This window comes from Neomonachus schauinslandi, chromosome 5, assembly GCF_002201575.2.
Source record: "Neomonachus schauinslandi chromosome 5, ASM220157v2, whole genome shotgun sequence".
In the NCBI taxonomy this organism is placed as follows: domain Eukaryota; kingdom Metazoa; phylum Chordata; class Mammalia; order Carnivora; family Phocidae; genus Neomonachus; species Neomonachus schauinslandi.
In genome coordinates, this window is record NC_058407.1 from 77,071,062 (window position 1) to 77,098,291 (window position 27,230).

General features: G+C 40.0%; 1 protein-coding gene across 2 annotated transcripts in view; it reads right to left on the minus strand.

Moving 5' to 3' along the window:
- The window catches only part of FAR2 (fatty acyl-CoA reductase 2), a 93,685-nt gene that overhangs the window by 8,773 nt on the left and 57,682 nt on the right, over positions 1 to 27,230 (minus strand). For both annotated transcript variants that reach the window (XM_021690763.2, XM_021690762.2), the window contains 5 exons: positions 15,669 to 15,846; positions 14,323 to 14,367; positions 4,941 to 5,059; positions 4,017 to 4,084; positions 1,726 to 1,897 (listed from right to left, as the gene is read on the minus strand). In XM_021690763.2, the coding sequence (XP_021546438.1) occupies positions 1,726 to 1,897; positions 4,017 to 4,084; positions 4,941 to 5,059; positions 14,323 to 14,367; positions 15,669 to 15,846 (582 nt within the window). The remainder of the gene's footprint in view (positions 1 to 1,725; positions 1,898 to 4,016; positions 4,085 to 4,940; positions 5,060 to 14,322; positions 14,368 to 15,668; positions 15,847 to 27,230) is intronic.

The following is a 27,230-nucleotide window of genomic DNA, read 5'->3' on the forward strand; positions in this document are numbered from 1 at the left end:
GTGGTAGTGCAAAATGATAGAGCTTTCCTTTAGGGCAACCTAGCGGCCGTTGCAAAATCCAGATAGCCTCCAATCCAGCAGTCACACTCCTCAGCATCCTCCCCAGTGGTATGTTCCAAAAAAAAAATGCAGGTGCACTGATATTCATTACCCCATTGTAATAGGGAAAAAACTAGGCAGAATGACTTAGATTTTCAAGGAAAATTAGTGAAAAAATTTGGAAAATACGTAAGCTTGATTTACACACATGCACGCACATACCTCAAAGCAAAACTATATATATGTCTATATATGGTTGTAAATGCATAGATTACACACAAACATACCTGGGAAGGGAAAGAGTCTAAAAGAATTCTAGCATTTTCTGCCATAAAGATGATTCTTAAAATTCTTATAGAAACCTACCCATTTCCCATAAATACTACAATTTAATTTCTCAAAATTCATAAAGATTTTTATTGGCTCCCTTCCACCTTTTTTCTTTTCTACTTACAGAACTTTGCTCTTTATCCAGGTCTTCCAACCCTGATAAATTTTAAAGTTTTCAGCATTTCTGCCTATAATGTTTGTTTTCCTTCTTTTCCCATCTTTATTTAATAAGCCCCATACAAATATTTTCCCCATAGCCACAGCATCTCCTTTTCACCTTGCTCAAGAAGAACCTGATTACTGAGTTATGAGCTCTAAATAAGTTCTCTGCAAATTTGGATAAATGCAACATTGCCTAAGTTTTAGCCATTTGCACTGCTAATAAATGCCGAGAGAGACTTCTTCCTATAAAGAGACTAGCATAGAAGGCAATGCTATTCATGCTTCCAATGCTTGCTTGCAGGGATTGCCTTTGGTAATTATAATAATGATGACTCTTGAGACGCAACAGAAAATTCTTCAAGTGAGACAGAGAGAAAGGGATAGGTCCTATGTCACACAGCTAGATGGCGACAGAGCTGCCTCAGCATCAGCACATTTCATTCTACCTTGTTCCCTTTAATTTCTTTATTCACCTCTAGGTGGCAGTAACTCTAGCTCAGGTTTCTCCAGATCTTTCCTCTTTTCAGCTTCTAGACTACTCTATATTCTTCCCTTAGCTTCTATTTCCTATTTGTAAAATTGGTGTAATGAGTACATCCTCTCTGGATTGTTTTGAGAATGAAAACGAGATCATCCCACATCATCCCGCGTGTGTGTGCGTTACCGTTTTTTTTTTTTTTTTTTAAGATTATTTATTTATTTATTTGAGAGAGAGAGAGAATGAGAGACAGACAGCATGAGAGGGAGGAGGGTCAGAGGGAGAAGCAGACTCCCTGCCGAGCAGGGAGCCTGATGTGGGACTCGATCCTGGGACTCCAGGATCATGACCTGAGCCGAAGGCAGTCACTTAACCAACTGAGCCACCCAGGCGCCCTGTGTTACCGTTTTTAAGATTACCTAACAGTTTAGAAAACCCCAGACTTACAGTCTCACTTGCTTTGCTTTTTGGGTGGATGATTACTTGCTGAATTCACCAAGCAAGTTTCTCAACATTTAACTTCCTTTATTATGACAGAGGATTTTTAAGGTAGGGGTCCCTTTGGGGATTCTCATTACTACGGCTTCAGTTGGCCCCAAATTTATGTAAGATTCAGTTGTCACCTTCAAGCCCCAGATGAAAAGAGGGCTAAGGACTTCGGGGGCCCTAATCTTCCATGCAACAACGCTCTTAAAGCAACTGACCCGGCTTCTCACCTGGGCTTCCTTCCTGTGAGCCGCAGATAGAAGTCATAGATGATGGCAGGGGCCCGGTGGCTGACTGCATTCCAGTACTGGCTTGTGATGGTGTTGGTTGTGAAGTCTGCATTTGGCCTCCTAAAAGCTCTCTCAAATGGGACTTTTTCAAAGGTTGCCAAGACTTGGAATCCTGGGGAAAAAAAGAGAGTACAAGTCTGGGAGCATATAAGCCCACTGTAGTGGAGGGCATTTGCAATGGGTCAAAATGATAAAGACCAGTGATTGGCTGTGTAGAGTCAAGAATCAATCTCTGAGAACAATATTAAGATATTTATGCCAGGCAAGAGGTCACCTACAAAATCAAGTAACGAGAATGGGTTCTGAATTGGGTCCTTTTCCTGAAACCTTTATCTAAAACAACTTCTTGGGGAAATAGTTTCAGTCAATACAGTGAAGTATTGTTCAGAAAAACTTAAAATCCATCATTTGGTTCCCAGGTTATCTAGTCTATTCTGAAAGCCTCAAGACAGAGCCTGAGGGCCTTATTTCCTAGGTTGGATCATTAGTTGTAGAACCATCAGTAAAGTTTCTTCATATTTACTTAACCTTTATAAAGGGCTACTTAAAGCTTCATAAAGGTTTAAGTGAAAAAGAGAATATTAAGGCAGGATTCCCTTGTGTTGGTTCACTTTAGATACCGGTCTTTTACTTTTTTGGTATTTCTGCTTCTCTGGGACTATCCCAGACTCCATTGTCCATCCATTCTTGTCTCCAGACTTTTTCCACAATATTTTTTATATTATTATGCAAATTATGTAGATAAAACCTAGATAAAAGTTTAGAAACTTTTAATGTACATTTGTAAAATAATTCTTTTCAAATGATATTAATTCCAATTCAATGTTCATTTTATTTATGTAAAATTTTCAAAGAATATACCCAAGTTCATTATTCAATTATGATGAAAATATCAGTTATTATGGTAATATGATTATTGTCCTCTTTAAAGTATATTACTTGGAAATCTATATAAAATATATATACCTTATACAAAAGAGATTCTCAAGAAACATCTGACCTAGGAATCTCTTTTTCCTCCCAGAGGGATTCATATTCACTTTTAAGAATCACTACTGGAATGGGTACTGCACAGAGGCCAGAGACCTGTCTTCTACTTCTGTTTGAGGTACGAGCCCTCCATATGAATTTGAATAGATCTTTTACTCTCTTGGGGCCTTATATATAAAATAAAGCAAGGCCACTAGATTATTTTTAAGATTACTTTCAACTATGACATTGTATAATTTGATAAACAGATAATAGGTTTTGGCGTGGAAGAAGAATTTTGAATTTCAGAAATGGAATTTACATGTAGCATCTTTTTATTTAAGAGCTTAACATATCTTCTTTGCTTCTATTAATGCTTGTTTTTTAATCCTGTTACTGAGGTAGAGGAGATTTATTTCCAAATGTTTTCAGAATTATTTAGATATATGATCTAAATAACTGGATATATGATCTAAAGAACTTTGATGGCAGTAATTTCATTTTTATTGAAGTAACAACTTTACAAATAGAATAGCATAGCAGAGTGCTCTGAAATGGAAATCAGATTCTAACAAATTAAGTACATGTGATTTTTTTTAATATCTAGTACCTAAATAAAACTAGATGATCTCAAAGTTTCAGATATTTGCAGAAAACCAACTCCTAAATTGACAAAGAAGTACAAGATTGGTTAGCTAATTTTCAGTTACATGCAGGATTAATTACTTCCATTCAACAAGATACTTTCGAGGTTACACTTATGGCTCACTGTATAAATCGATGAAGAGTATCACTGACTCAATAACAAAAGGTAGCATTATTGAACTCTTCTAAATCTACTTGGTTATTGATGATCTCACAGTTGCAGTGATGTAGCCAGGGGACAAGGGACGTGTGTGTGTGTGAGCAGCCCCTGCCTCAGCACGAGGAGCATTTCCTCACTGACGTTACTTATAACTGCTGACTTTTACTTGGTTTTATCTATTTTTAAAATCTTTATAGCCAGTGGACCCCTTATTGCTTACAATCATGCACATTATTCCCACTAACCCCCTTTCTCTGATGCTCCACAGCACATTCTAGTTAACTCTTACACATTCATTATTACTAATTATTTTATCTTTTACTTATTTTTTGTCTTTTTCTCCCATTAGACTCTAAGCTCCAAGACACATTTTGTCACATTTTCCCCCTGTGGTAGACACTAAAACTGTGCGGGCAGATGCTAATAGTTATGTAGTTACATCTCTACAGGCACTTACCCATTTCTCTCCAATTACAAGGATTGAGGTTACCAGATGTACAGTGGTAGATTAATGTTGACTTAGGTCTGGAAAATGAAATAAAAATTAAATAAATACAACAAAATGGAGGACAAATGAAAGATAGGGAAAAACAACATGTAGGCAAGGATGTTTCAATAATTCCTATAACTAGGTCAACGCTCCATCTTCTGTTCCTTCTTTGGGTAAAAATGCAAAATGGAAGAAGATGAGGAAAGTGTGCATGTGCATATGAAAGAGGGCTCAAATAAGTTGATGTATTTAGGGAGCAAATGGAGGTACCATGACAATGAGAAAGTAGATCATATTTTTAACTTCTAGACATGTTTATTGGGCAAAATATAGGCTATGTTTTCTTCTAAGTCCAGTTCAGCCCTGCTGGATTGGAAAACAACTAAATGGCTGACTTCAAATAAGAAAAATTTAATTCTGTTTGCCATTTACAAACAGAGTCAAATATACAAAAAACTTTTTTTTTTTTTTTTTTTTTTGTACTAGGAAATAGAGCCCCCCCCAATGGAGATCTGAACTTTTGGCATATATCAGGAAATGAGCAGCTGTATAAAATATAAAAGATGCCCTTATTTCACCCACTTTTATCTCCTTTGCCTTAAAAAAGGGAGCTGTATTTTAGATTACTGAATAGAAAGAAAAGCTTTTTTGGGTTAGAATTTTAAGGTTAAATGATTTAGAGTTTGTTACTTTATACAAAATACGAAGCAGTATTTATAAAATACCTCCATGCATACGTGATGGCATATTTGGAACTATGTAAAATATTGAGACCGATTCTCTCTGATATTTGGGGTCTTCTACAATCAAATGTGTATATTTTGAAACTAAGCCTAACATATTCACCCTCCTCCTCATCAAATCTTTGAAAGCTGGCTTCCACATGCGCACCTGTGAACAGCTGTGTACCATCCCACAGCCAAGGTGAGATTGACAACTGTATCAACGGGAATTAAATCTGCCACAGCCATCGGAGTAGCTCTTATTGACCGAAGAAACCCTTTGCCAGCCTGCACAGGAAAAAGAACATTAAACACTGAACCAAGTTTTAAGTAACAGTTGGGGCTAATACTAAGGCTGCTCGAAATAATAGTTAACACTGACTTGCTGCTTACTAGGTTATCGGGCTAAGGCTGACTTCTCTCAGCCTATCCAACCCCCCAGCCAAGTCCATCTCAAATGACAGCATTTCCATAGAGGTTCTCGGGTTCTGTTAGGGAGTGGAGTTCCTCAAATTTGTGAGAGGTTAATATGTTCAGTTAATTAAACACCAAGAATAGTTTTTTACATTTAAAAATTAATTCATAAGATATCTTAAAAACTAAGGTTTCCCAAATTTCCCATTAATATTAGTTTACCATTTTATTTATTTATTATTTATTTATTTATTTATTTATTTATTTATTTATTTATTTATTTATTTATTTATTTATTTATTTATTTATTTATTTATTTATTTGAGATAGAAGAAAGAACGAGCAGGAGGGAGAGGGAGAAGCAGGCTCCCCACTGAGCGGGGAGCCCAGACACGGACTGGATCTCAGGACCCTGGGATCATGACCTGAGCCAAAGGCAGACACTTACTGAGCCACCCAGGTGTCCCTTAGTTTACCATTTCTTTTTAAAATTTTTTTATTGTTATGTTAATCACCATACATTACATCATTAGTTTTTGATACAGTGTTCCATGATTCATTGTTTGTGCATGACACCCAGTGCTCCATGCAGAACGTGCCCTCTTTAATACCCATCACCAGGCTAACCCATCCTCCCACCCCCTCCCCTCTAGAACCCTCAGTTTGTTTTTCAGAGTCCATCATCTCTCATGGTTCATCTCCCCCTCCGATTTCCCCCCCTTCATTTTACCCCTCCTGCTATCTTTTTTTTTTCTTAATATATATTGCATTATTTGTTTCAGAGGTACAGATCTGTGATTCAACAGTCTTGCACAATTCACAGCGCTCACCATAGCACATACCCTCCCCAGTGTCTAACACCCAGCCACCCCATCCCTCCCACCCCACCCCCCACTCCAGCAACCCTCAGTTTGTTTCCTGAGATTAAGAATTCCTTCTATCAGTGAGGTCATATGATACATGTCTTTCTCTGATTGACTTATTTCGCTCAGCATAACACCCTCCAGTTCCATCCGCGTTGTTGCAAATGGCAAGATCTCATTCCTTTTGATGGCTGCATAATATTCCATTGTATATACATACCACATCTTCTTATCCATTCATCTGTTGATGGACATCTTGGCTCTTTCCACAGTTTGGCTATTGTGGACATTGCTGCTATAAACATCGGGGTGCACATACCCCTTCGGATCCCTATATTTGTATCTTTGGGGTAAATACCCAATAGTGCAATTGCTGGAGCATATAGTAGCTCTATTTTCAACTTTTTGAGGAACCTCCATACTGTTTTCCAGAGTGGTTGCATCAGCTTGCATTCCCACCAACAGTGTAGGAGGGTTCCCCTTTCTCTGCATCCCTGCCAACATCTGTCGTTTCCTGACTTGTTAATTTTAGCCATTCTGACTGGTGTGAGGTGGTATCTCATTGAGGTTTTGATTTGGATTTCCCTGATGCCGAGTGATGGTGAGCACTTTTTCATGTATCTGTTGGCCATTTGGATGTCTTCTTTGGAAAAATGTCTGTTCATGTCTTCTGCCTATTGATTGGATTATTTGTTCTTTGGGTGCTGAGTTTGATAAGTTCTTTATAGATTTTGGATACTAGCCTTTATCTGATATGTCATTTGCAAATATCATCTCCCATTCTGTTGGTTGTCTTGGTTTTGTTGACTTTCTTTTGCTGTGCAAAAGCTTTTTATCTTGATAAAGTCCCAATAGTTCATTTTTGTCCTTGCTTTCCTTGCCTTTGGCGATATTTCTAGGAAGAAGTTGCTGTGGCTGAGGTCGAAGAGGTTGCTACCTGTGTTCTCCTTTAGGATTTTGATGGGACTCCTGTCTCACATTTAGGTCTTTCAACCATTTAGGGTCTCTTTTTGTGTGTGGTGTAAGGAAATGGTCCAGTTTCATTCTTCTGCATGTGGCTGTCCAATTTTCCCAATACCACTTGTTGAAGAGACTTTTTTCCATTGGACATTCTTTCCTGCTTTGTCGAAGATTAGTTGACCATAGGGTTGAGGGTCCATTTCTGGGCTCTCTATTCTGTTCCATTGATCTATGTGTCTGTTTTTGTGCCAGTACCATATTGTCTTAATGATGACAGCTTTGTAATAGAGCTGGAAGTCCGGAATTGTGATGCCGCCAGCTTTGCTTTTCTTTTTCAACATTTCTCTGGCTATTTGGGGTCTTTCCTAGTTCCATACAATTTTTAGGATTATTTGTTCCATTTCTTTGAAAAAAGTGGATGGTTTTTTTGATGGGGATTGCATTGAATGTGTAGATTGCTCTAGGTAGCATTGACATCTTCACAATATTTGTTCTTCCAATCCATGAGCATGGAACGTTTTTCCATTTCTTTGTGTCTTCCTCAATTTCTTTCATGAGTATTTTATAGTTTTCTGAGTACAGATCCTTTGCCTCTTTGGTTAGATTTATTCCTAGGCATCTTATGGTTTTGGGTGCAATTGTAAATGGGATCGACTCCTTAATTTCTCTTTCTTCTGTCTTATTGTTGGTATATAGGAATTCCACTGATTTCTGTGCATTGATTTTATATCCTGCCACTTTACTGAATTCCTGTATGAGTTCCAGCAGTTTTGGGGTGGAGTCTTTTGGGTGTTCCACATAAAGTATCATATCATCTGCAAACAGTGAGAGTTTGACTTCTTTGCCGATTTGGATGCCTTTTATTTCTTTTTGTTTCTGATTGCTGTGGCCAGGACTTCTAATACTATGTTGAATAGCAGTGGTGATAGTGGACATCCCTGCTGTGTTCCTGACCTTAGGGGGAAAGCTCTCAGTTTTTCCCCATTGAGAATGATATTCGCTGTGGGTTTTTCATAGATGGCTTTTATGATATTGAGGTATGTACCCTCTATGCCTATACTCTGAAGAGTTTTGATCAAGAAAGGATGCTGTACTTTGTCAAATGCTTTTTCTGCATCTATTGAGAGGATCATATGATTCTTGTTCTTTCTTTTGTTAATGTATTGTATCACGTTGATTGATTTGCGGATGTTGAACCAACCTTGCAGCCCAGGGATAAATCCCACTTGGTCGTGGTGAATAATCCTTTTAATGTACTGTTGGATCCTATTGGCTAGTATTTTGGTGAGAATTTTTGCATCCATGTTCATCAGGGATATTGGTCTGTAATTCTCCTTTTTGATGGGGTCTTTGTCTGGTTTGGGGATCAAGGTAATGCTGGCCTCATAAAATGAGTTTGGAAGTTTTCCTTCCATTTCTATTTTTTGGAACAGTTTCAGAAGAATAGGTATTAATTCTTCTTTAAATGTTTGGTAGAATTCCCCTGGGAAGCCATCTGGCCCTGGGCTTTGGTTTGTTGGGAGATTTTTGATGACTGCTTCAATTTCCTTAGTGGTTATAGGTCTGTTCAGGTGTTCTATTTCTTCCTGGTTCAGTTTTGGTACTTGATACATCTCTAGGAATACATCCATTTCTTCCAGGTTATCTAATTTGCTGGCATAGAGTTGCTCACAATATGTTCTTATAATTGTTTGTATTTCTTTGGCGTTGGTTGTGATCTCTCTTTCATTCATGATTTTGTTGATTTGGGTCATTTCTCTTTTCTTTTTGGTAAGTCTGGCCAAGGGCTTATCAATCTTGTCAATCCTTTCAAAGAACCAGCTCCTAGTTTCGTTGATCTGTTCTACTGTTCTTTTGGTTTCTATTTCATTGATTTCTGCTCTGATCTTTATTATTTCTCTTCTCCTGCTGGGTTTAGGCTTTATTTGCTGTTCTTTCTCCAGCTCCTTTAGATTTAGGGTTAGGTTGTGTATTTGAGACCTTCCTTGTTTCTTGAGAAAGTCTTGTATTGCTATATACTTTCCTCTTAGGACTGCCTTTGCTGCATCCCAAAGATTTTGAACAGTTGTGTTTTCATTTTCATTGGTTTCCATGAATTTTTTTAATTCCTCTTTAATTTCCTGGTTGACCCATTCATTCTTTAGTAGGATGCTCTTTAGCCTCCATGTATTTGAGTTCTTTCCAACTTTCCTCTTGTGATTGAGTTCTAGTTTCAAAGCATTGTGGTCTGAAAATAGGGAATGATCCCAATCTTTTGGTACCGGTTGAGACCTGATTTATGACCTGGGATGTGATCTATTCTGGAGAATGTTCCATGGGCACTAGAGAAGAATGTGTATTCCGTTGCTTTGGGATGGAATGTTCTGAATATGTCTGTGAAGACCATTTGGTCCAGTGTGTCATTTAAAGTCTTTATTTCCTTGTTGATCTTTTGCTTAGATGATCTGTCCATTTCAGTGAGCAGGGTGTTAAAGTCCCCCACTATTATTGTATTGTTGTCAATGTGTTTCTTTGCTTTTGTTATTAATTGCCTTATATAATTGGCTGCTCCCATGTTAGGAGCATAGATATTTACAGTTGTTAGATCTTCTTGTTGGATAGACCCTTTAAGTAGGATATAGTGTCCTTCCCCATCTCTTATTACAGTCTTTGGTTTAAAATCGAATTTGTCTGATATAAGGATTGCCACCCCAGTGGTAAATGGTTTTCCACCCCCTCACTTTCCTTCTGGGGGTGTCTTTGGGTCTAAAATGAGTCTCTTGCAGACAGCATATCGATGGGTCTTGTTTTTTAATCCAATCTGATAGCCTGTGTCTTTTGATTGGGGCATTTAGCCCATTTACATCCAGGGTAACTACTGAAAGATATGAATTTAGTGCCATTGTATTGCCTGTAAGGTGACTGTTACTGTATATTTTCTGTGTTCCTTTCTGGTCTATGTTGCTTTTAGGCTCTCTCTTTGCTTAGAGGACCCCTTTCAATATTTCTTGTAGGGCTGGTTTCATGTTTGCAAATTCCTTTAGTTTTTGTTTTTCCTGGAAGCTTTTTATCTCTCCTTCTATTTTCAGTGACAGCCTAGCTGGATATAGTATTCTTGGCTGCATATTTTTCTCATTTAGTGCTCTGAATATATCATGCCAGTCCTTTTTGGCCTGCCAGGTCTCTGTGGATAGGTCTGTTGACAATCTAATGTTTCTACCATTGTAGGTTACATATCTCTTCTCTCGAGCTGCTTTCAGGATTTTCTCTTTGTCTCTGAGACTCATAAGTTTTACTATTAGATGTTGGGATGTTGACCTATTTTTATTGGTTTTGAGAGGGGATCTCTGTGCTTCCTGGATTTTGATGCCTGTTTCCTTCCCCAAATTAGGGAAGTTCTCTGCTATAATTTGCTCCATTATACCTTCTGCCCCTCTCTCTCTTTCTTCTTCTTCTGGGATCCCAATTATTCTAATGTTGCATCTTATGGTATTGCTTATCTCTCGAATTCTGCCCTTGTGATCCAGTAGTTGTTTATCTCTCTTTTTCTCAGCTTCTTTATTTTCCATCATTTGGTCCTCTGTATCACTGATTCTCTCTTCTGCCTCATTTATCCTAGCAGTTAGTGTCCCCATTTTTGATTGCACCTCATTAATAGCCTTTTTGATTTCGACTTGGTTAGATTTTAATTCTTTTATTTCTCCAGAAAGGGTTTCTCTAATAACTTCCATGCTTTTTTCAAGCCCAGCTAGTATCTTTAAAGTGATGATTCTGAACTCTAGATCTGACATCGTACTAATGTCCGTATTGAGTAGGTCCCTGGCAGTTGGTACTACCTCTTGTTCTTTTTGTTGAGGTGATTTTTTTCTGTCTTGTCATTTTGTCCAGAGGAGAATAATGAGTGAGCAAAATGCTAACAGGGTAACAACATCCTCAGAAAATATACTCTAAACAAATCAGAAAAGACCTGAAGCTGGGGGAAAAGAAAGGGAAAGAAAGAAAAAAGAGAAGAAAAGAAAAAGATAAACAAAAACAGAACAAAACAAAAAAACCCAGAATATGATCAAATATGATCAGGCTGGTGCATAGATCAGTGCCACACACTAGATTTTGGGTGTATTGTGGTCTGTTAGAAGAAAGTGCCTCCCAAAATTTTAAAGAAAGAAAAACATATATGTACAAAAATAAGGGTTGATATGATGAAGTGATGGAATATGACTGTAAAGATGAAAATTATAAAAAATTTTATAAAAGGAATTGGTAAGTTGTTTGAAAAAAGAAAGAGGATTTTTTTTTAAAGATTTTATTTATTGATTTGAGAGAGAGAGAATGAGAGCACATGAGAGGGGGGAGGGTCAGAGGGAGAAGCAGACTCCCTGCCGAGCAGGGAGCCCGATGCGGGACTCGATCCAGGGACTCCAGGATCATGACCTCAGCCGAAGGCAGTCGCTTAACCAACTGAGACACCCAGGCGCCCAAAAAAAGAAAGAGGATTTAAAAAAAAAAAAAGGAGAGAATGTGATCAGGCAGGAGAGTAAAACAAAACCATACACTAGAGATTTAGGGTATATTTTGATCTGTTAGAGGAAACTATCTCAAAATTTTAAAGAGAGAACAACTTATATATATATGCCAAAAATAAGGGTAACTACTATGAAGGGATTAAATGTGACTCTAAAAATGAAAAATAAAAATGTTTTTTAAAAAAGGGATTGGTAAGATGTTGAAAAAGGGAAAAAAAAATTCAAAAAAAATTCAAAAATTAACTTTGAAAGACTAAAGAATCATGGGAAAAAAAGCCATGAATTCTATGTGCAGTATTCCCCTAGCGCTGGAGTTCTGCCGTTCTCATTGATCGGTAAACTTGGTCTTGGCTGGCTGTTCTCGCTGATCTTCTGGGGGTGGGGCCTGTTGCTGTTGTTCCCAAATGTCTTTGCTGGAGGTGGAATTGCCCCGCCCTTGCCGGTTAGGGCTAAGTAATCTGTTCGGGTTTGCTCTCAGGAGCTTTTGTTCCCTGCAAGCTTTCTGTACAGCTTTGGAGGCTGAGAGTGAAAATGGCGGCCTCCCAATCTCTGCCCCGGAGAAGCTGAGAACTCGGGGCCCTGCTCCTCAGTGAGCCCCCAGAGAGAAGCAGTCAATCACTCCCGTCTCCCCAGTCTCCGGCCGCACTCCATGCTCACCCGGCCTGTGACCGTGCGTTTCTATCTCTGGCACCCGACTTGGTGTGGAGTCTCCAAACCCAGCAGATCCCTGCGGTGCACTCCCACACCGCTCCTCCCGGGGGAGGAAGGGGAGTCTCCCCGGATCTGCCACTTGTTGGGTCCCTGCTGGAGGAGCAGTGGCCCGACTGTGCCGCGGATCACGGTTTATGGCAACCCTGAGCTTAGAGCCCGCGCCTCGGCTCTGTCTCTGCAGCCGGCTTCCCTGCTCTGATACCTGGGAGCTCTGCTGCACTCAGGCACCCCCGGTCTTTCTGTGACCCCGAGGGTCCTGAGACCACACTGTCCCACGAGGTTTCCTCGCCCCGCTTAGCCACTGGAGCGACGTCCCTCAGCGGAGCCGACTTCTAAAAGTTCTGATTTTTGTGCTCCGTGGCTCTATCACTTGCCAGAAGCGGCCGATGGAGGCCCCCTTCCCCGCTGTCTATCCTCCCGAATATCACCTCGGATTCACTTCTCCGCAGGTCCTACCTTCCATAAAGTGGTCGCTTTTCTGTTCAGAGAGTTGTTGCTATTCTTTTCTTCGATCTCCTGTTGAGTTTGTAAGTGTTCAGAATGGTTTGATCCCTATCCAGCTGAATTCCTGAGAGGAGACGAAATCCAGGTCTCCTACTCCTCTGCCATCTTGCTCTGCCCCTAGTTTACCATTTCTTAAGTGAAGTCATTTTCTGCTAGTTCTCACTAATTTACAAACAATACTAGACCCTAAAAGTTTAAGAAACATTTTTAAAATTAATAAAATTCTACCATTCCACAAACACTATTACTTGGGAAAAGGCCACCACTTTTTGTTAAGTATCTCCATTCACTTCAAAGATGTTATATAAATGTAAGAATTGGGAATTATTCACATTAATAAATAAGTCATGCCAACAAATAAGTTAATAGTCATGTTTACTGACTTTATGAAGTTATTGATACCCTTCATATTTCCAGCATTGGTTTGCAGTGGTTAGCACTTTCCTATGTTCCTAATTTGTATTTTATTGTGACTGATTTCCCTTCCTTTGTATGAAGTCAGTTTGAAAAATTGTAGAAAAGCTGAATCCATGTGCAGCTTTGTAAATAATATAATAAAACTCACTCTAGGATCGTCTTAAAATAATTATGTTCTAAGTTACCAAATGCTCACCCCAACTACGCTTTAAAGATGAAAGAGTTGAAGGCAGGTAGAGAACAAAAAGAGAGGGGCTGCTAGAAAGAAATCGGAAAGAAGTTCATTGCCACTGTCTTTGACAAGTAGTCATAATTCACGCTTATGTTTGTATGTTAGTTCATGTGGGCCCTAGCTCTGAGAGGAACAGAAGCAGTCGAAGCATGACATTTCTAATAAGATTTACACTCAGGGAGAGAACTGAATTCCTATTCATTGTCCTAAAGAGCAGAGAGGCAGTTCTGGTCCTATAATGCTTCCACGTGAACTATGAGCTGGGTCATGCCTCACCTCAGCTAGACCAGCCTTCACTGCAGTAAGACGCCCATAGATGGCTGCTAGAAGCCCTGCTGACATTTCTTCTTGTCTGGGAGAGGAGTATTTGTGAAAAATGTTTTCTGTATTCATTAATTTTTACATGCAAAATATTTGTTCTAATTGGTGATTCTCTTTCTTGTATCTGTTGAGAACTAGTTATTGATGTATTTTTATTATACATAAGATTTCTATCCACACACATCAACTCTTGAATGTATTAAAATCAAGAATTGAATAATCTTTGAGAATATGATTTTTGTTGCATCTCCAATTTGCTATACTAATTCAAGCGATTAATAAATAGTGAAAAGGAGGAAACACTCCCATCTTGTGGTAATCAAAGGGAAATGCACACATGGTCCTTGATGCTCAGACTTTCCAAAAACAAAACTCCTAAATAGTAACTGATGATATCACAGTACCTCTGTTTTCCTGATAATAAAATCTACAAATAATAAAAGTAATTTCATCATGCCTCTATTTCCCAATCAGCAAAATTGAGAGTAAGTGGCTTCAATAGTAGTTAGTTACTAAAGTAACATTTATGGTTTGGGATCAATGAAGCCAAACCAACTACTAGGCATTTTGTTACCATTCCTCCACTACCTTTCAAGGACTTATTTCTACATTATTATACATACATACCGCAATAATGAGGCCGCTAGGTCCATTTAAGTTATCAACCCAACCCTAAAAGAAAAAAAGATCTCTATTAGTTACATGTGTCAGAAAATTATAATACATCCGCAACATCTACAGTCTGATCTTTGTAAGTTTCAAACACGAGCACTGAGACCCCAGTCTAATCCAATATATCTAAGATCACAAACAAAGATCAGTGGCAAAGCACTAGATATTTCTGCACTTGTGCAAGAATGAAAATTCTGCCAGCATCTTTTTTTCCTGGGAGGAGTCATCGGGAGTTTCAGGTTGTTTTATGACATCTTAGAGGTTAAACTGAACCTTGTCTTAATATCATAACTTGCTAACCAATTCATTAACCATCACTTTTCTTCACTCAGGCCTGATTTTCACTCTCCAGGGGAACACTACATATCAAACATGATTTGTAGGAAGGATCCATTTCTTGAAAATTTGAAAAGTCATAGCATCCATATCCTATTTGTATTGGCTTGCTCAGAGATGTTCACAGGAAGAATATGTTCTGGAGCAGTTGGAGGAAAACGTCTTCTTGAGTTTGTCTACTAAGCCCTAAGCAAGTCAGTTGACCTTATTATGTCTGTTTCTTTATCTGTAAAAGTCAAAATGTATGTGTAAATAGGAGAGGAGGGAGAAAAGAGAAGATGGAGGGCTTAATATTCTACTAGGGACCAGGCACTACACTAAACACTCGTACACAGTCTCATTTGATCAGCTCTCCAAAGTGGGTCCAGTATTGGGCTAAAATAGCATTAGCCCAGTTTTACAGATGAGACTGCTCAAGAGGCTGCATTTTCAGTAAGCCCTAGAGCTCAAATTTTTTTGGTCCTAAAGCTTCACAGAATTCCTTCAAAAAAGATGGTATAATTCAGTGTACTTTCAAAAGGATAGAGCAGTATACAGATGCAAAAAATTATTCCTAATCTGAGAACCTTCTGTTAACTTTGTGATTTTTATTTACCCTGATGGTTGTAATACTACCAATTTGGCCATCAAGAACATTCTGGTATATTTAAACTAAAAGTGGGGAAGCGAAGAACTAAAACTATCCCATGGGAATTTTCAGACGAGGGTTAATGAGAAGCTAATTTAAGACCTCCACCCAACTCTAGGATAGGTAGTGTAACCCCCAGAGGAGCCTCATGCTGGATAAATCCTGAACCAAATGTGGAATTTTGTACTAATATAATGGGTTCGTATTTGGTATGCTGCACTCAGCTATACATTCTGAGAAGAGAGAGAGAGAGCGAAAAGGACCTCTTTGGAAAGTAATTGGGCAAGAAAGATGCTGGTTTGGAAGCAAAGCAAGGAATCCAGGCGAGTGGGCTTACCGGGAAAGGCTCCTGCCAGGTTGCTCCCACAATGGAGGGCCTTATGATGGCAATGTTTAGGTTCTCGCTCTCCTGCTGCACCACCATCTCTCCCAAGGCCTTGGTGTACGTGTAAATATTGGGCCGATCCCCGATCAGCTTGGGTGTGATCTCATCAATAATAGCATCATCTAACCACCTAAGGGTAGTCAGAGTCAAAAAGAATTCTAGTAACATATGTTAGACAATAGACAAAAAAAAAAAAGAAAAACCCCAAAACACAACACAATCAAACAAGACCTTCCCTTTCTCACTTGAGTTCTGGAATCCAGAACAGTCACAGGATACCAAGGCTGAGTGGGCATCCATCCAAATCCTGTGCACTGAATGAGCTCTTGGCTCAGCACAGCTAGACCCAGTCTTACCACTTGAGTCCAGCTTCCTCCCACCTAGATTGATAAATTGAATAGCCATGCCATCTACTACTTTATTACACACGATCTCTAATTATCCTCAATATTATCTCTCCAACTGGCTCACTAGTACACCCATGGGGACATCGGTGGGTGCCCGCCGTGCCCCTAGCATGCCACGTGCTTTGTTCATGGAGCTTAGAGGCTGTCACCCCATGTGCTTCAGGGGCGGCCCCACTCACCAGTGCTGTCCAATTCACACCTACTGTACCAATCTTGCAACCCTTAGCTTTTCACTTTTAAATTCCATTCAGTGCCTCAACAAATAAAAGCAACATTTGGCAGACTTACAATCTGTTTTAGCAAATCTATGAAATGCATTTTGGAGCTATATTTACAGTCTGTGGTAATAGTTTGGTAATTATTTCCAGAGATTTCCCACGAATTCTGAAGTTCTCTAGTAGCTATTAATAGTCTGTCAAGAGTAGTGATTATAGTACTCTGAAGCAGCTTTAATAGTGATGGTTGAACACCTCTACTGACAAAAAGACATGTATCATGAGTGAGTTACCATGACATCCGCCTAATCTCTTTTTTAAAGATGTCAGCACCCTTTTGATAATCCCAAAGTCTATCCGCACTTCTTGAAGAAAGCAATAAAATCACTGTCAAATATTTAATGTTTCTCTTAACTGGCAGATCTATTTGGTTAACCATTTTTTATAATATAGTTTTTTAAAAATTAGGCTACCTAAATTTGTTAGTGTGATTTTTATAATTGATGTGCTTGGTACATTTATTTCTACTTTAAAGGACTGAGCTCAGTCATACTAGTTTGATTGTAGAAAAATCTTAGCTATTACCACTTTTCTCCCATGACAAATTATTGAACATTTACAATATGCTTATGCCAATACTTATTCAGAAACACAACTCTTGGGGCGCCTGGGTGGGTCAGTCATTAAGCATTTGCCTTCGGCTCAGGTCATGATCCCAGGGTCCTGAGATCGAGCCCTGCATTGGGTTCCCTGCTCCACGGGAAGCCTGCTTCTCCCTCTCCCATTCCCCCTGCTTGTGTTCCCTCTCTCGCTGTGTCTCTCTCTCTCAAATAAATAAAAATCTTAAAAAAAAAAAGAAAAGAAACACAACTATCAATTTTAATAATGCTGATTTGATGTTGGAGTGGGACATGAGCACTGTCTATAATGTTTTGGTTTTCCTTGCTTTGCTGCTATTAGTGCTGAGTGTTTTCTAGATACTTTTCTAGATGCCTTTTGATTTAAATCAAATAGGGAAAGGTTGAGAAGTTCCTAGAACAAAAGCAACTCCAAATACTTAGGAAAATGGAAGATTTTCTAATTATATGGCCACCTGACATTTGGGATAAAGTGTGTGGGATAATGAAGGCACCTCTCCATTTTATGATGATGTTACCTTTCCCTCATCTTATTTGATGGTCGACAGTGATGGTTGACATCTTATTTGATGGTCAAACTGACCTAAGACCATTTTCTTTCACCTGCAAACACACACAGATTGCAGAAACTGGGTCAGGAGAAATACAGCCTGGTTTCAATAAGGCTGTAAAGAAAGAAATTCTAAGAACACATCAGAACATAGGCATGCACTAAGATAATACGTCACATGGCTGGGACCAGCTGTTGTCATTGATGTTGGTGTGCATGGAAAGGGTAACACTTAGAGGCTTTACCAAGCTTGGTGAGTTAGCTTATCTTAGAAAATGTTGGTTTTAGGGCACCTGGGTGGCTCAGTCAGTTGAGCATCTGACTCTTGGTTTCAGCACAATCTCAGGGCCAGGCTCCACAGTCAGCAGGGAGTCTGCTTGAGGTTCTCTCTCTCCCTCTTCCTTTGTGCTCTCTCCCCCAGATCAGGCTCACACACTCTCTCAAAAATAAATAAATAAATAAATAAATAAATAAATAAATTTAAGAAAACGCTGGTTTCATAGATTTCTAAGAACACAACTGCAAAAGAAGTTGCAGTGCTCTGTAAATGGCTTGCCTCTACTATTCATGGCTCTGCTTGTTTTCCACTGAATTATCTTCTCGATTCCTCAGTTTTTACTGGTGAAAAATGGTGATCATTATAGCTGTTCTAATTTTCAGGTTATCATGAGAACAAACAGGAATATTCACAACTGCACTTAAAGCTATTTGATAGAGCAAAATGAGCCAATAAACCGAAGGCATTTTTATGTTTGGTAAAACAACCAACAGGCATGTATCTACAAAAGTAATAGTTGGTTATCTTCTCTGCTGCAGGCAAACAGCCCTGGGCCCACCTCATCCAGCCACTTCCTGGGTTCAAAGAGGACATTGGTGTAAGAAGCACACACATGCACTGCTTAAGTAATACCCTTTTGGGGACCTATAATCAGTTCATGCTTTTGTTTACCAAAGTGTGATTTGCTTCTGTTTGTTCTGTTTGTTTTAAAACAGTAAATAAGTTGGCATGGAAAAAAGACACTCTATAAATAAAAGTACATTTCTAAAATTAACCAAATGCTCTTCGGGTTACCTGAGATGTTTTGAACCCATAGGTCCCAGGTTCTAAACTTCTACTTACATTGCTTCAAAAGAAGCAAAAAGTTAGTGAAGATTTCAGAAAGCAATGTACACACAATTTCCTGTAAATATTACTATCTTTTTCTGGGGGGGGGGGTGCTGAAACTTACAGAATCAACCTCCTAATATCATTAAAAATTTCATAATTTTGGTATTTACTAAATGAAACAGCAAGAGGAGTGTGTATTTTTCATCCTAGTTTTCTTAGGCAACAAGCAGGGCAAGACTAGTGGTGTATCAGGTGAAGCTTTCTGCAGAGTAAGTACTGGACATTCCGCTTCATGGTCATGTTTGCTCTCTCCTTCTCTCATCTGAATTAGGTTCTTCCCTTGATTCTTGCAGGTACTTGCTCATGTGTCAGTTTCCCCATTTTATAATGAGTCCCAGAGAGCAGGGATTATGTTTCTTCTCTCCTTGTCCAATCACTTTCTGCGCCTAGGCATCTGCTCCCTTATTCAGTCCATGAGGGCTCTCCCACACCACAGTCTTGATTGGCCAGTCTGTGTTCTGAGTAATGTTTTGGGAAGTTGAGATGGTCACTGGCAGGAGAGCCCGGGTGAACTCAGGAGGAGGTGGGGTTGGAGGGAGACTGTGGGAAAGAAGGAAGGAAGGAAGGAAGAGAGGCAGGGAGGAAGGGAAGGAGGGAGGGAAGGGATGTGTTTGTAGAGAATGAAGCAAAATTGGAAGTTAAAATATCCAGTTGGCAGTGATGACAGTGTTGGGAAGCTGAAAGGCTGTTAACTAATTTCAACATGGCAGAGTTGCCTTCAGAGTAAATTTAAACTTTTTACTGGGGAGAAGGGTAAACCTGTGCCTAGTGCTCGTCATGAACTGGCCTCTGCATTTCCCTCTAGACTTCTACTGAGCACCTATTCTGGCCTCCAATGGCCTGATAATGTGAAAATTATTCAGTCTGTCTAGGAAACAGTCTTACTTGGCTCTGACTTGTATTTAAAGCCCGATAACATTAAAAGTACACAGAATTTTCTGTTTGTCAGCAGCTTAGATGCCATCTTAAGCCTATACAATCCTGACAGTAAATCCACAAATATCAAAATGAGTGTTTTCCTTTCCCCTGGAATAGATACACTTTCTTAGTATTAACAACATGTTCATCAGCACCTGGGCAAGACTACTTTCCAACATCTGACTTCCTTTCCTATTTCTGCTGCAGCTGACTGCTGTCAGTGTTTGATCAAAAACACCTTTTCTTGGTGGAGAAGAGAAATATGGCGGAGGACTAGGGGACCCTATTCCAACCAGTCCCCAGAATTGAGCTGGATATCTACCAGAACACTCTGAACACCAACGAAATCAGCCTGAGATGTAAGAAGATAGATCTGGATCTCTATAGACAGAATATGGCAGGCAGTTGGTTTCAAGGTATGAAGCAGGGAGCCTTGATTCAGTGGGCAGATATCAGAAGATAAATGGAAGGCGGAGGGAGCTGTGGCGATCCTACACCAATGGTGAGTGATAGCCTCCCGCGCTGGAGACAGGGAAAAGACTCGCAGACTGGTAGCAGCGGGGAAAGGACTTTAGGTCAGCCCCCCTGACTGGGAGAAACTGGGGGCAGCTGGTGGCTTTAGAAGCACAAAGGGCAGAGACGTGCCCCCGTGCCTCGACCTGGAGGCTAGGACTGGGAGTGCTGCTGAGGGGCACACAACCCATATAGCAGCACAGACAGAAACGGAGATAGTGTGGTCTGGAGAGCTCACTGAAGAGCAGACTGCAATCTCTCTGCTCTAAGGCAGAGGGTTGGAAATGATCTCTTCTGCTCTGACTCTTGGAAGAGATGTGGAAAGCCACCAGGGAAAGCCGCCAGAGAACAAAAGCCCCCAAAAAGCCAGTTTTCACTGAGCCCATCCCTCCCCCCCCAGCAGGCAGGGCAACTCTGCCCAAACAGGGTTGCCTGAGTAAAAGCGCTGCAGGCCCCTCCCCCAGAAGACAGGCTGGGAGAACAAGAGGCTGACAACCCTAAGGTCCCTATAAAACAGGTGCATCTTGCTTGGATTGTGGTTGATAATTTGGACTCTGTACATTCCCTCAATTATCCCTCAACAGAATGACTAGGAGGTGGAACCCCCAAAACAGGAAAAACTCAGAGACTGTGACATCTGCCACAGATTTACAAATGGATACAGATATAACCAAGATGTTGGAAATGGACTTCAGGGGAGGAGTTCTGAAGACAATAGCTAGAATGGAGAAATCGATTAATGGCAACATAGAGTCTCTAAGGGCAGAAATGAAAGCTGAACTGGCAGAACTTAAAATGCTATCAATGCGATCCAATCTAATCTAGATAATCTAACAGCTAGGGTAAGCAAGGCAGAAGAACGAATTAGTGATCTAGAAGACCAATTGATAGAAAAGAAGGAGAAAGAGGAGGCCAGGGAGAAACAACTCAAAATCCATGAAAACAGAATCAGAGAAATAAGTGACACCATGAAATGTTCCAATGTCAGAATTATTGGGATCCCTGAGGGGGTGGAGAGAGAGAGAGAGGACTAGAAGATATATTTGAGGAAATCGTAGCTGAGACCTTCCCTAATCTGGGGAATGATACAAACATTCGAGTCCTAGAGGCAGAGAGGACCCCTCCCAAGATCAAGGAAAACAGGCCAACGCCCCGGCATGTAACAGTAAAACTCGCAAATCTTAGAACCAAGGAAACCATCTTAAGGGCAGTTAGGGGGAAGAGATTCCTTACGTACAGAGGGAGGAACATCAGAATAATGTCAGACCTATCCACAGAGACCTGGCAACCCAGAAAGGGCTGGCAAGACATATTCAGGGTACTAAACGAGAAGAACATGCAGCCAAGAATACTTTATCCGGCAAGGCTGTCAGAATGGATGGAGAGATGCAGAGCTTCCAAGACTGGCAGAAACTGAAAGAATATGTGACCACTAAGCTGGCCATGCAAGAAATATTAAGGGGGGTTCTATAAAAGGAGAAAGACCCCATGAATGATATAGAACAGAAATTTACGAGACAATCTATAGAAACAAGGACTTCATATGGCAACATGATGACAATAAATTCATATCTTTCAATAATCACTCTCAATGTGAATGGCCTAAATGCCCCCATAAAACGGCACAGGGTTGCAGATTGGATAAAAAGACAGGACCCATCCATATGCTGTCTACAAGAGACTCAGTTTGAACCTAAAGAAACATCCAGACTGAAAGTGAAGGGATGGAGATCCATCTTCCATGCCAACGGACCTCAAAAGAAAGCTGGGGTAGCGGGCGCCTGGGTGGCTCAGTTGTTAAGCGTCTGCCTTTGGCTCAGGTCATGATCCCAGGGTCCTGGGATCGAGCCCTGCATCAGGCTCCCTGCTCCGTGGGAAGCCTGCTTCTCCCTCTCCCACTCCCCCTGCTTGTGTTCCCTCTCTCACTGTGTCTTTCTCTGTCAAATAAATAAATAAAATCTTAAAAAAAAAAATGCTGGGGTAGCAATTCTTATATCAGACAAATTAGATTTTAAGCTATAGACTATAGTTAGAGACACAGAAGGATACTATATCATTCTTAAAGGGTCTATCCAACAAGAAGATCTAACAACTGTAAATATCTATGTTCCCAACATGGGAACAGCCATCTACATAAGCCAACTGTTAACCAAAATAAAGAGTCATATAGATAACAATATGTTAATTGTAGGAGACCTCAATACTCTACTCTTGGCAATGGACAGATCATCTAAGCAGAAAATCAGCAAAGAAACAAGAGCTTTGAATGACCCACTGGACCAGATGGACCTCATAGATATATACAGAACATTCCACCCTAAAACAACAGAATACTCATTCTTCTTGAGTGCACATGGAACTTTCTCCAGAAGAGACCACATACTGGGTCACAAATCAGGTCTCAACCGATACCAAAAGATTAAGATTATTCCCTGCATATTCTCAGACCATAATGCTTTAAAACTGGAACTCAATCACAAGAAAAAATTTGGAAGAAATTCAAACAGTTGGAAGCTAAAGATCACTCTGCTCAAGAATGTTTGGGTCAACCAGGAAATCAAAGAAGAACTTAAACAATTCATGGAAACCAATGAAAGTGAAAACACATCAGTCCAAAACCTATGGGATACTGCAGAGGCAGTCCTAAGGGGGAAATACATAGCCATCCAAACCTCACTGAAAAAAATAGAAAAATCCCCAATTCACCAACTAACTTTACACTTTAAAAAACTAGAGAAAAAACAACAAACGATGCCTAAGCCACCCATTAGAAGAGAAATAATTAAGATTAGAGCAGAGATCAATGAATTAGAAACCAAAAACACAGTAGATCAGATCAACAAAACTAGAAGCTGGTTCTTTGAAAGAATTAATAAGATCAATAAACCACTGGCCAGACTTATCCAAAAGAAAAGAGAAAGGACCCAAATTAATAAAATTATGAATGAAAGGGGAGAGATCATGACTAACACCAAGGAAATAGAAACAATTATTAGAAATTATTATCAACAACTATATGCCAATATATTAAGCAACTGGAAAAAATGGATGCCTTCCTAGAAATCTATAAACTGCCAAGACTGAAACAAGAAGAAATTGACAACATGAAGAGGCCAATAACCAGTAACGAGATTGAAGCAGTGATCAAAAAATCTCCCAAAAAACAAGTCCAGGGCCTGAGGGCTTCCCTGGGGAATTCTACCAAACATTCAAAGGAGAAATAATATTTATTCTCCTGAAGCGGTTTCAAAAAATAGAAACAGAAGGAAAGCTTCCAGACTCATTCTATGAGGCCAGCATTACCTTAATCTCCAAACCAGGCAAAGACCCCATCAAAAAGGAGAATTTCAAACTGATATTCCTGATGAATATGGATTCCAAAATTCTCAACAAAGTCCTAGCTAATAGGATCCAACAATACATTAAAGGGATCATCCATCACGACCAAGTGGGATTTATCTCTGGGATGCAAGGGTGGTTCAACATTCGCAAATCAATCAATGTGATAGAACACATTAATAAGAGGAGAGAGAACCATATGGTCCTCTCAATGCAGAAAAAACATTTGACAAAATACAGCATCCCTTCCTGGTTAAAACTCTTCAGAGTATAGGGATAGAGGGAACATTCCTCAAGTTCATAAAATCCACCTATGAAAAACCCACAGCAAATATCATCCTCAATGGGGAAAAGATGAGAGCCATTCCCGTAAGATCAGGAAGAGTCAAGGATGCCCACTCTCGCCACTATTGTTCAACATAGTACTAGAAGTCCCAGCAACAGCAGTCAGACAACAAAAAGAAATAAAAGGTATTCAAATTGGCAAAGAAGAAGTCAAACTCTCTCTTCGCAGATGACATGATACTTTATGTCAAAAATCCAAAAGACTCCACCCCCAAATTACTAGACCTCATACAGCAATTCAGTAATGTGTGAGGATACAAAATCAATGCAAAATCAATGCACAGAAATCAGTTGCTTTCTTATACACTAACAATGCAACTGTAGAAAGAGAAATTAGAGAAACGAGTCCATTTACAATAGCACCAAAAACCATAACATACCTCGGAATAAACCTAACCAAAGAGGTAAAGGATCTATACTCTAGGAACTACAGAACACTCATGAAATAAAGAAGACACAAAAAGATGGAAAAACATTCCATGCTCATGGATCAGAAGAATAAACATTGTTAAAATGTCTGTGTTACCCAAGCAATCTATACCTTCAACGCCATCCCGATCAAAATTCCAATGACATTTTTCAAAGTCCTGGAACAAACAATCCTAAAATTTGTATGGAACCAGAAAAGACCCCAAATTGCCAAGGAAATGTTGAAAAAGAAAAAGCTGGGGGCATCACGTTGCCTGATTTCAAGCTGTATTACAAAGCAGTGATCACCAAGACAGCATGGTACTGGCACAAAAACAGACATATAGACCAATGGAACAGAATAGAGAGCCCAGATGTGGACCCTCAACTCTATGGTCAAATAAGTAGGAAAAAATATGCAATGGAAAAAAGACAGTCTCTTCAATAAATGGTGCTGGGAAAATTGGACAGCTATATACAGAAGAATGAAACGCAACCATTCTCTAACACCATACAGAAAGATAAACTCAAAATGGATGAAAGACCTCAATGTGAAACAGGAATCCATCAAAATCCTAGAGGAGAACGTAGGCAGTAACCTTTTCGACATTGGCCACAGCAACTTCTTTCAAGATACATCTCCAAAGGCTAGTGAAACAAAAGCAAAAATGAACTTTTGGAGCTTCATCAAGATAAAAAGCTTCTGCACAGCAAAGGAAACAGTCAACAAAACAAAGAGGCAACCCCTAGAATGGGAGAAGATATTTGCAAATGACACTACAGACGAAGGGCTGATTTCCAAGATCTATAAAGAACTTCTCAAACTCAACACCCAAAACACAAATAATTAAGTCAAAAATGGGCAGAAGACATGAACAGACACTTCTCAAAAGAAGACATACAAATGGCTAGCAGACACATGAAAAAATGTTCATCATCATTAGCCATCAGGGAAATTCAACTCAAAACCACATTGAGATACCACCTTACACCAGTTTGAATGGCAAATATTGACAAGGCAAGAAACAACAAATGTTGGAGAGGTTTTGGAGAAAGGGGAACCCTCTTACACTGTTGGTGGGAATGCAAGTTGGTACAGCCACTTTGGAAAACAGTGTGGAGGTGCCTCAAAAAATTAAAAATAGAGCTACCCTATGACCTAGCAATTGTACTACTGGGTATTTACCCTAAAGACACAGATGTAGTGAAAAGAAGGGCCATATGCACCCCAATGTTCATAGCAGCAATGTCCACAATAGCTAAACTGTGGAAAGAGCTGAGATGCCCTTCAACAGATGAATGGATAAAGAAGATGTGGTCCATGTATAGAATGGAATATTACTCAGCCATCAGAAAGGATGAATACCCAACTTTTACATCAACATGGGATGGGACTGGAGGAGATTATGCTAAGTGAAATAAGTCAAGCAGAGAAAGTCAATTATCATATGGTTTCACTTATTTGTGGAACATAAGGAATAGCATGGAGGACATTAGGAGAAGGAAGGGAAAAATGAAGGAGGGGAATTGGAAGGGGAGATGAACCATGAAAGACTATGGACTCTGAGAAACAAACTGAGGGTTTTAGAGAGGAGGGGGGTAGGGGGATGGGTTAGCCCGGTGATGGGTATTAAGGAGGGCATGTACTGCATGGAGCACTGGGTGTTATACAAAAACAATGAATCATGGATCACTACATCAAAAACTAATGATGTATTGTATGGTGACTAACACAGCATAGTAAAATAAAATTAACAAAACATCTTTTCTTTTTCACATGGCAGACTGTGCTTCTAGACACCAGGTAGCTTCAAGAGCATGATTTTTAGTAGGTACAAATCTATCGGGAAGTTTTCATTGATGAAAGCCTCTAGGAATGGCTGGGCCAAGTGAGGAGAGTGGGGAGGCCAGGGCGCATCAGTGACTGGAATATGAATGAACCCCATGTCAAGGGAGAGCTGTTAAATGAAAAAGCACTTTGAGGCACTTTTCCCCAAACTTGCCTGCTCATCAGAAAGACTTATGTGGGACCTATGACAAAAGTCCAGCTCCCTGGTACCATCTTAGAACCTCCAAATCAATCTTCAGGGGTGACAGCTTGATCATCTTGATTTTTAACCAGTGGAGTGGTGATTGTTATGGTCAGGCAAATAGGGGAATCGCCAATTTGAAAGGACGCCATTCCACAAATGTAAGACTTGAACAAATAGGGATTAGCTCTCAGAAAGGCATCGCTTTTTGGAGTAAAACTGTCAGTTAACTTGAGCTTTAAAGGAGTTAAATCCCTGGCACTAGAGATGGAATCTGACAGTCAATTAGCAGCTGTGTGCAAAGCCAGGTGCAAAGCAGTTACTGTGTCCCATTGGTTTTTCTGTCCCCAAACACAGAGGTGTTTTTTTGTACCTGTTGCCACACCCCAGTTCTAGGTCTCCACCCCACAACATGGCAGGTCATGGCTGTCCGCCTCTGGCGACTGCCCATGGCAATTTAACCCCCTTCCCCCATGACCATACTAACGTTCCTATTTTTTTTTTTTAAGATTTTATTAATTTTTTGACAGAGGGAGAGACAGCAAGAGAGGCAACACAAGCAGGGGGAGTGGGAGAGGGAGAAGCAGGCTTCCCGCGAAGCAGGGAGCCCGATATGGGGCTCGATCCCTGGACCCTGGGACCATGACCTGAGCCAAAGGCAGACGCTTAACGACTGAGCCAACCAGGCACCCCATACTAACGTTCCTAAAGCCCACTTTTGTCCAAGTCTTTTTTTGATGAAAACAAAATGGAATCATCAACCAACCAAAACCAACCCCCTACATACACACACACACACACATACACACACACACACACACACACGACCCTCCTGCTGTGGATCCCCATTGCCTATAGAATTAAATACAGTCCTCCACACGGCATTCAAAATCTCAGTATGGCCCCAGCCCATCTTCCCAGCTGGACCTCTGACAGCTTCCCTACACGTAACATCAATGCTGCCCAAGTGGATGGACGGATAT